The sequence below is a fragment of the Amphibalanus amphitrite genome, unplaced genomic scaffold, assembly GCF_019059575.1.
Source record: "Amphibalanus amphitrite isolate SeventyFive unplaced genomic scaffold, NRLGWU_Aamphi_draft 000572F_arrow, whole genome shotgun sequence".
In the NCBI taxonomy this organism is placed as follows: domain Eukaryota; kingdom Metazoa; phylum Arthropoda; class Thecostraca; order Balanomorpha; family Balanidae; genus Amphibalanus; species Amphibalanus amphitrite.
In genome coordinates this window covers 352,676-363,019 of record NW_024882066.1, presented here as the reverse complement: position 1 = coordinate 363,019, position 10,344 = coordinate 352,676, and the positions used below count along the sequence as shown (strand labels likewise).

Sequence of the window (10,344 nt, the reverse complement as noted above, 5' to 3'; positions counted from 1 at the left end):
CAAAATACCGGTGCATCGGCGGGCTACATCAGTCACATGATTTGAGAAGGTCATGCTCTCGTCAAAAGTGACGCCGAGGTTTTTAGCTGAGGACGTTCCCACAGTAGTGGTACCCATGAACCTGATTTCTATCGGGGCTAGTTGACGAATTTGCTGCCTTGTGCCCAAAACAATGATCTGAGTTTTATCTGCGTTAATCTTTAGCCCATTTTTTCGGAACCAGAGTGACAGAGCTGCAAGGTCCCGCTCCAACTGGGTTACCATAGCTCCGACATCGCTTGGACTCCCCAGTACAGCTAGCTGCGTGTCATCACAGTATTGTACAAGACAACGATCGTACAAGGCACCTTCCGGCAAAAACAGTGACATATCGGTGGTGTACACGTTGAACAACAACGGCCCGAGCGCGGATCCCTGATAGGTGCCGATGGGGTTGTCCAAAGGCCGTGACAGAGTACCACGACCGTCCGGTGTACGAATCTGGACTTGTTGTTGGTGATCGGTAAGATAACTGGAGAACCAGCGGACGTCGACGCCGTACTGCTCAAGTTTGACGAGCAATCGGTCGTGGGGTATCACGTCAAAGGCCTTAGACAAGTCCAGCATACAAAGTAGCGCCACCTGTCGTCGATCCATCGCCTCAAAAACCCTGTCAGTTAAGGTCAGAAGTGCAGTTTCGGTAGAATGGTTGTTTCGGAAGCCATGCTGGCTGGGGGAAAAGAGATGATGGGCTGAGAGGTAGGAAAAAAGTTGCTCATATACTACTCGTTCAGTGATTTTGGCGATCGTTGGAAGGATGGATATTGGTCTGAAGTTTGATGTCTCTGTAGATTTAGGATTTTTCTGGATGGGATGGATCACTGCGAGCTTCCATGACCGAGGGACTGTGTGAGACGTTAAACAAGAATTAATAATGTGCGTGATGACGTGGCAAATTGGTTCAAAACACAGTTTGATGAAACGCATGCTGAAAACTGCTCGGTCAGCTGTGTCCCGCCACGTCACCAGGTCAGTGACGTGCTTACAATTTTGTGACACGTCGCCGCGTCCCTAGGTGAGCGGCTTGAGGGAACTTTGTACTTGTTACCGGGACGGGATGCCGGCTAATGCGGGTGCCGTTGCCAGTGTCGTGACGTTTGGTGGATCTCGGACTCGCTCGGGCGTCATTTTCTTGAGTGAGAAATGTATTTACAGGCTAATGTACTGTTATTATAGCTAAGTGTGCGACAGGAGACGTTATGAGCCATGAGTCGTGGTCGCCGTGGCTAGTATTTTACGACCGTGTGGTGAACAATGTGACGGTCGCCGTGGCTGGTTTTGTGACGGCTGCCGTGACTGTTACATAACGGCCGTCGGGGCTGAAACGTGACGGTCGTCGTGAGACGTGACGTGCTGCGACTCGCTGTGTTACAGGTCACTCCGTGACTTGTCGGCGCTCGAGCTGACGGTGTCGCCCGAACGAAGGCTTCACGGCGACAAGTGCTGCCACCGCCTGAGACCATCCGACTCCGAAATGCTGATTGCCGGGCACGAACAAGAGGTTACAGGCATTTGGGTGCAACACCTGCTCCGAGTGCCCTGTTCTGAGGCGTCATCCGAAGAAGGCCGCATAGTGCACTTAAGGCTGTGTTCGGGTGTAGTGCACTGCACTGTCGGATAGGATCAAATGGCAGGCCCGTCATAAGATCTCAGTACGAAATTAAGATAGTCAGAGGCCAGAGCCGAGGTGATCGGTGGATGGTGTGCCAGGGGTGATTGAGCGTCCATGAGCGTGAGACACCTGGATCTGTGAAGGATACGCCGATACGTGTCCCGGATTCGACCCCATTCCCCCTCCGTCTCAACGGTGTTGGCTGAGATTGGGGTATTTTTACGGACTCGCCAATGTCCTGCAATTTCTGTTATGTAATTTGACGATCATGCCGTGGTCTCATTCTGTCTCGATATGCTAATAAATGATAAATGTAACAGAGGTTGGAAGTAAGGTGTGAGTGGCTGTAACCGGCAGGTTTTGACGAGCGTGATATTTGTATCGTGAGGGCGCTAGCTGCAATCAATCGCGCGTTTTTGCTGAGCATCCGTGAGCGAGAAAATGCCTTCTCTGGAACCTAGCAGTTCAGCGTGAAATCTGTGCATCTTTGGATTATGTTATCATAACGTAATGTATTTTTGGTGTCCACTGCAGCTTCGGAACAGAAATATGGAGATTGGCTGTTTGCTGAAGCAAGGGTAAGCAATCCGTGCCAAGAATAAAAACTATGTGAATTTAAGTATGTATTTCGCTGTATTTTCCAATTGTGTTACACAAAACACAGAAATGCGTCAACTACTGATAACACCCGGCTACAAATACTAAAATGCTTGCAATGCTATACAAGAATAGATATTGTAGATATCCTGGCGGCCGACTGGCGCGAAATGGCTACGATCGACTGCACGGACGTTGCTGGTGACTGGCGGACCAGTGAAAACAGGAAAGAAGATGAATAGCTCTAGCTCTCGTCTGCGCGCGGAAGGGCGCTGATTGGCGTGGCTCACAGACTCCATTGGCTCATCAGACTGTTATTGGTTTTCTCCCTCCCCTCCCACAGGCGTAGCCAGGTAGCTTAGTTGTGCGCGGAAGCGAGCGGCCAGAGCGGCGCTAGGTGTCGCCCTCCCAGCGACCGGGCAGTGCAGCTGGACGTGCCGCGGATCGCCTCTGATCTCGGCACACTCGGCAGAGTGCGGCCGGACACTCCATAGAGTTGCATAGCGTCGATAGGCCGTATGGTGTCGCTATCGTAATTATAAAAGCGTAAGTAGAAGGTTGAAGCAGGATAGAATTCTATCTTCTTCGAGCTTTGTTACACATAATAAGCATTGGCCGTTTCTTTACATATAATATCGCAAAGCACAGCTTTATGCGCTGGCTACGCTATGTGGCTACGCTGGCTACGATATGTGGGCGTCGGTTGCGGCAGTAATTATCGAAGAAATATATGATTTATGAACGTTTCTTGATCATAGAATGATAAAACATTGCAATGTTTGCCTGTTGTGAAGAAAACTCCTATACTGCCGCTCTATCGTCCGGAATTATTCGTGTTCGATTACGGCGATTCCGCTACTCTATCAGCTGATTTTTGTTTCCGAGTCACGTGACCAACCGGTGTCTCCCTGATAAAAATGTTTTGCCCTGGAATGATTCATGGATCAAAAGGCACATTGCGGGAGGGTAAATATATCGATGTCCTACAGCCCCATTCCTACATCGATGTCTTTCTCGGGTGGACATCACGCGTGTCATTCTAGTGTGTATTAAAGGGACCCTCCCACCTTAACATTAGTTTTGAGTTGAGATAGCCAAGTTTGCGGCCAGGCTCAGAAACCACCATTTATCCTGGTCGCAACCCCCGCAGCTTTATGGTGTTCAAGAAATTTCTTCCCTTTACTTGCAGGGTGGGACCAGCGTGGTCCCTATCTCTTAACCATTACGGGAATCTGATGACGTCATCAGGCTTTCGAACGTCCGTTAAATGTTTGACTAAAACGTTTTGTAGCACGCGGTGGTATATGCTGCTTTGCGCGCAACAAATGCCGCACTTTCAAATAAAGTGGCAAGTGGCTAGGAACAGCGGAGATCCCAAAAAGTAAACAAAAGTAAAAGTCTAATATCTTGAAAACCGGTGAAAATTTTTCGATGAAATTTGGTAGATATTCGTTTTTGCTCTTTCTGAACCGAGTGACATCACTTTCATGCCAATTCATTAACTTTTTTGAAGGTGGGAGGGTCCCTTTAAGCGTGATAGGAACTTGTGTGCCATTAGCCCATGTTTCTGATTCTGGATATTCCGTTTTTACAGCAAAATTCTGACTCAGACGACGACACACCAGCTCCGCCTCCAGGGCCGGCCCCAGCTCCGGGGCCGGTGCCCGAGTCGGCCCCAGCTCCGGGGCCGGCGCCCGAGGTAGACCCGGCTCCGGGGCGATCGGTGCCGGCAACACCACCGGGCGCCTCCGAGCGAGGGCCCTCGACCTCACGGCGAGCCTCGCGTCGTGCCCGCGCCCGGCAACAAACAGCAGATGACGAAGTGCTGGCAGCACTCCAAAGTATTCAAGAGGCTGCCAAACCACTGAATGATGCCGACCTGGTCTTCGGCCAGTGCGTAGGAATAGAGCTAAAAAAGGTGCCTGAAGCAAACAAGCTTCAGACGAAGGTGAAACTCCTAGAAGTTTTAAGGGAGGCCCAGCGCCTTGAGTAAAGCAGCCGCTTCATTATTACATCGGCTCCTACGATGCTTCTTTTGGTAGTTTTGACTGTTGACCGCAATTTCCACATGACATTTTTTCTGGGGGATAGCCTATCATTGTAAATGACACCATGACCACGGGCAATATTAATCCACGCGTGTGTGATTTATTAAACTTTAATTTTCTTTTGAGCGGCAGCATATTTAGCGACATTTATTGGTACGGGATGAACACTTTGAAGCCCATTGAACACTTCGAAGTGCTGCCAGCTTTTCGCCATCGGCTGGTTCTTGCCCTCGGGCGAAGACCTCAACGAGCATTATTACATGGCTTGTTTGTAAAGTGAGTGTGTGATGACTCTTACTGTTGACCGCAATTTACACATTTAATTTCCTCCTCCGATATTTTACATTTTTGTCACTGACACCATGACAACGGGCAATAGTAATCTGCGCGTGTTAAGCTTTTGTCAATTTGGTCCTGAGCGGCGGCATTAATTAGCGAGTTGGGATGGACCATGTTTGGGGTAGGGGCAGTGAGAAGAATAATGCCCTATGTTTGTATGTTTGTATTATAATGCTCTATGTTTGCCGGACATTGTTATGCTTACATTGCTGTTGCGTGTTCTTATAGTTTAAAACTGTTACATCGTTTTTATTTATTGTTGTTGTTTTGCTTTCGATCCTCGCCATCGAAATCTCTCGCAATCGGGCTTTCAGGTACAAACGATGCCAGCGTTCGTTATACCTGCTATCTTCGTTGACCTCAAATATTTTAAACATTGTAATATAACACAAATCCGTATCATGTATTTCATTCGTGAACACAGTTGGTTTCGCCATTTCCCCTCTTTAAAAACCGACAGACATGTTCAAGTCAAGATTTTAGGTACAGGCACACTACAGACTGCAGGCACTACAGCTAGCCACAGTCACTCGTTCGACGGGCTTAAAGGCCGACCTGCCACGGAACAGCGCCCTCGGAACTAAAGTAGTGGCAGAACGTTTCGCGTACTTGCTCTGCTGCCCTGGTATGGTTGTGGGAGCTGCTGCTTGGCATTCTCGCCAGAGCTGGCACATCGTGTGCCCCGGAGGTCGGTGCGACTGCGTCAGGGGCGTTTTCGGTCGTCATCTCAACGCGCTTCGCATCTTCGCTGCGTCGGAAGTTGTGGAGGATGACGACCGTCATAACGAGCAGCTTGACGTGCTCTGGGTCCACGTTCAGCGGATGGAGGAGCAGCCTCCACGTCTGGGCCAAGATTCTGAAGGCATTTTCGGAGACACGGCGCGCGCGGGATAGGCGATAGTTGAAGACGCGGCCGCGGTCGCCCATCTGCCCTTCCCTTCGTCCCGGATAAGGCCGCATCAGGTTGGGCAGGAGGGGGAACACTTCGTCTCCGACGAGCACGTGCGGAAGCGCCTCTCGGCCGCCCGGTAGTGGGGAAGGCTGTGGCAGCCCGAGGCTCCCGTCCGCCAGTCGCTGCGCCAGTCGGAGGCTCCGGAAGCCGTCACTCTCCCTCCCCGCACTCCCTACCGCGACAAACGCAAAGTTATACATGGCGTCCACGGCGGTCATCAGCACCACCGAAAACTGGTGCTTGTAGTTGAAATACTCGCTACCAGAGTTGGGAGGCGCACGAATCGTCACGTGCTTGCCGTCGATGGCAGCAACACAGTTGGGGAACTGCCACCACTCCCGGAACTCCCGCTCACTGGCGCGCCACATCTCCGTCGGCTCCGGCAGGTACACCGGACCGAGGACGTCCACGATGCACAGTGGGGATTTTTCCGATCTAGCACGTATTTATTCGTAGAGGGCAAACCATAGGTAGAATTGTAGCCAGATTGTGCACATATGTTGGCTGGTGTGTCCTGGTGAGAATTTTACCTGTAAATGTGCATAATCAACATAGTATAGGGGGTTCAATTGGACCCCCCGCTCAGCCGTTTGGCCCCTGATCAAGCTAGAGCTTCGCGGAAAAGTCAAGCGTGCTGCCTATGACGAAATGAGGCCGAATATATCCAATTTCAAAGTCCAAGGTCATAAGCTGACTTTCCAAGTCAGTTTAATGACCCAACTAAAGTTGGGAAATCGAGACCTCTTGAAACTTCGCAAAGTTAGGGTGTTACGGGGTATTTTGGGGTGCTGATCACGAATTTCATGTTAGTTTTGATCACAGACGATGTCTTTATGCATTTAGGCCAGGTCGGGTCAGGTCAGGTTAGATCAACTAGTAGGCGTCCTGCCGGCCATCCATTATCCATAGAAGTGTCACCTACTACTGATAGCTTCGTAGCATGGAACGAAGGCACCAGAACTACTTCGTAAGTATTCAAATGGCTGCTAAAATCGAAATCAGCACCAAAAACTACCCTAGAAACAAGTAAAACTCGAAAAAGTGAACCAAGGTCATCAAAAGGTCAATGACCTTGACTTGACCTTCACGTGACCTTGCCACCCACCATTATGCATGGCACCAACATCATTTCACATATTTGAACGTTTAAAACCACAAAAAGACTGGAAACCGCGGATAATGTGAGCTGGCATACGCCGAATCGCGATTCCGGCCAAACATGGTCTCGAGAAATATGCCACAGGTCAAAGGTCAGTTGGGTCAGAGTCATGAAATTTTTAGGTTAGATGTAATATTGATGATCTCGAGGGCACCGAAAGTTTCGGCGTGATCGGCCGCTTTTTGCGCGAGTAATTTGCGGAAAACCATGGGGTTTTATCCGACCCCTTCCCCCTCCCCCTCCCCACAAGTGCGATGGTTAATAAGGTTACGGTATGTTAGGATAAATGATAACAATAACAAGTCAAATGTATATTTAGACACACAAAGCTTTCGGTACGAAAATACCTTGATCACTGTGTTACAGAAATGAGGACAGAAATGATCACCGGCAGCTTGTACACGAATATAAAATAGCACTCGAAAAATATATCACAGTCACGAGATTAGCTATCGGGGTCCTGCCACTAAGTTCACAGCGCATGTTGCTAAAGTTATAAATCCAGTTCTAGTATTGATGGTATCACGTGCAGATATGTGAGCCGCTTCTAAGATTTTTCGTGTCGTTTTTCGTGCGCCTTTCTCTAATAATCGAGTTGCTCCCCAGTTCGGTAAATGATGAGATTGTTCGGCATGTAAGACGATTGCGTTCGAAGTTCGATGAAACTTGAGGTCACTTTTATGTTCTTTGAGTCTCGTTTCGACCCCCCTCCCCGTTTCTCCCACGTAGCTTTTTTCACACCCACCACAAGGAATTTCGTATACTACACTTTTCGGAGAATCGGATGTGCCGGACGTCTCTTTCGGTCTTCGTTTAATCATCTCGTGTATCTTCGTTCCCGTGTTCGTTGCTACTCGTATGCCTGTCTTTTCTAGTGATTTGGAAATTGCCTCCGCGCTCTTGGAGTTTGGAATCGATATCCATTTTAGCTTTTTTCTCCCTTGTTCTTTTTCTTTTTGTTTTGGGGTCTTCCTTATCCGTTCGGCCTTTTGCTTTTGCCGAATGAGATACCCCTTCGGGTATTTCAGTTTCGTGAAAGCTTTGTAAATATGTTTAATCTCTTCGTCCAAGAACTCCTCATCACAAATTCTCATCGCTCGTAAAAAGAGACCTATAACTATACCACTTTTCACACGTTCACTGTGGCCAGAGTAAAAATGAACATAATCTTCTTTGTTGGTTGGCTTCCTATGCACCTTAAATTTGAAACCTGTCTCTCTTCTGATGATACACGTGTCTAAGAACGCTAGTCGGTCGTTTTCTTCGTACTCGATCGTGAACTGTATCTTCGCATTGACGTTGTTCAGTTGCGCTAGTTTTTGTTCCAGATTCGTGTTTTCTGGAACGATCACTAGGACATCGTCCACATATCTCACCCATATGGAGCTGGACCCCATGATGTCGAAGAAATTTGATGCTTCTAGAGTTTGATGCTTCTAGAGATACAGTTACGGTATGTATAATTTATACTTGTCATCCTATTCCTAATGAATGTGTCTCAGAAAATATGCATCATATAAATCACGAAGTAAAATTATTCGCCTATGTCCGGAACATACCTATATCGTGCTGTTTGCCCTAGCGCTCCTCGAGTGGGGTGTTAAGATACTCTAATGTGAATATTCCGTGTTCAGGCAAGTTTCGGCAGCCAAACTAGGCGTTGTCTTGTGCAGGAGAAAGTGGCGAATTCGATAGGATATATTTCGGAGTGGAAAAGTGTGGAGAACATTGTTGATTTCCTACATTTATTTAGAATACCATTCCTTCAATATGGTGTCTGTAAGGGTTTTTTTTGTAAAGGGCATTTTTGTGACCTTAGTAAGGTTGTGGCATACTTTCTGTTTGCCATTCCATTCCTAATAAAGGTGCCTTTCAGACGATATGCAACTTTAAGACCTCGCAAGATTAAAACCAACAGGACAGGACAATGAAATTGAGCTATACTTTCGGGCCTTGCTGAGCCCAATGAGTAATCACGCATGAGTGTGAACTTTGGGCGCATTTTTCCTAGTTTTGCTGTAGACATACAGATAAAACAATGCCATATATGAAAAATTCAGACATTTCTTAGCCCCACTGACACAAAAAATAAACAAAAATCCAAAAAATATTTTTTGAATTAATAGGCGCTAGATCGGAAAAATCCCCACTGTGCGATGGCGCGACAGGTGTACACCGCCGCGCGCGTGGTCGACTCTCCGAGCCGGTAGCTCGGCGCCAGAGCGGAGAACTCCTCTCCCGACGCCAGGTAGCGGAGCGTCACCGCCAGGCGCTGCGGTGCACTGACCGGCTGGCGGGAGGTGGTGGTCGACCGGGTGATTTCGTCTTCAATCCGTGCTTGGAGCAGATCGAAGGCCCCCTTGTTGAGTCTGAAGTATTGGAGGTGTCGCTGGGGGTCGTTGAGCCGAAGCTCCTGCACTAAATTGGCGTACTCGCCCAGCTCGTCGCGGCGCTGCAGCACGTCGCTGACCCACAGCCTGCGCCGAGCCAGAGGTCTGCGTCTCTCCTGTGCCCTCTTCAGTGCCAGCTTGAGGCGAAGTGACGCGGTGGCCAGTTGGGGTGCGTACGGGTTGCTGGGTGGCTCAGAATCCATGCCTACGCCCTACTACTATGCTTTTCAGACCCCATGAGACCCTAATTTTCGGCGATAATTTATTTACTATTTGTCCAATTTGCTTCAAATTTTCACAATGCACATTTCAGCTCAAGCGCCAATTTTCGCCAATATGGTTTCTTAACAAAATATCAAATTTTAGGGTACTTGTCGTTGCCTCCTAATGTTAAAATCGGCTCCGTAAATCCGTCAGTGGAGTAGAGGCTATCCGTGCGTAGGTGTGACGTCACAAACACGTGACCATTAAGCTCCGCCCTCCCGGCGGACGGGGTAGTGACCTTGGCCGGTCAGTCGGCTGCGTGGGGCGGGCGGGGCAGTAGCTGTCGCACCGGGGCGGCTCGCACGGACCGTAGCTGCTGCTGCCGTGCAGTTGTCGTTGCAACCGTAATTTCATCGAATGAGTTAAATAGCGCGCATAAGTAACGCACCAGCTGAAGCCCTCGACTAATTGTATCTATCACAAATGTACGTACACCTTGTTCAGTCACAAAATATATATATATATATATATATATATATATATATATATATATATATATATATATATATATATATATATATATATATTTCCACACAAGATTCGGGGCTTGTGAAAAAACGCGCATAAAAGACGCTGTTGATTTCAAATGATTGCGTAAGATTATGTATCGCGTCAGACTACGTCAAAATTGCAAAACAGAATCACCATTAAAGGTAGTGTGCCAGCTTTCTTGGACCGTATGGAGTTAATGGCCCAGATAAGGAGAACCGGATTTTTAGAACTTATCCATACCTTCAAAACTCATGGAAACGTCTTAAATTCTTCAAATTTTGAGTACCCCAGTGCGAAATTCGCCCCGACGGGTTGTCGGTCGTACCCCAACCACATTTCACACCACTATGAACAATAAATGCACACACTGAAATCGCTATTACCGATATGCTCATCCAATCAAGTTTCGATAAACCCGTTCATCATCATCTCCTGCGGTTTCGAACACGCCT

At 48.2% G+C, this 10,344-nt stretch overlaps 1 protein-coding gene across 1 annotated transcript; it reads right to left on the bottom strand.

Moving 5' to 3' along the window:
- Positions 1 to 5,178: 5,178 nt before the first annotated feature.
- LOC122394082 (protein ALP1-like) lies at positions 5,179 to 9,339 on the bottom strand. Its single transcript, XM_043390665.1, has 2 exons — positions 8,897 to 9,339; positions 5,179 to 5,941 (listed from the first exon to the last, which is right to left on the bottom strand). The coding sequence occupies exons 1-2, from the start codon at positions 9,337 to 9,339 to the stop codon at positions 5,179 to 5,181; spliced, it is 1,206 nt and encodes a 401-aa protein (XP_043246600.1).
- Between the last annotated feature and the right edge of the window lie 1,005 nt (positions 9,340 to 10,344).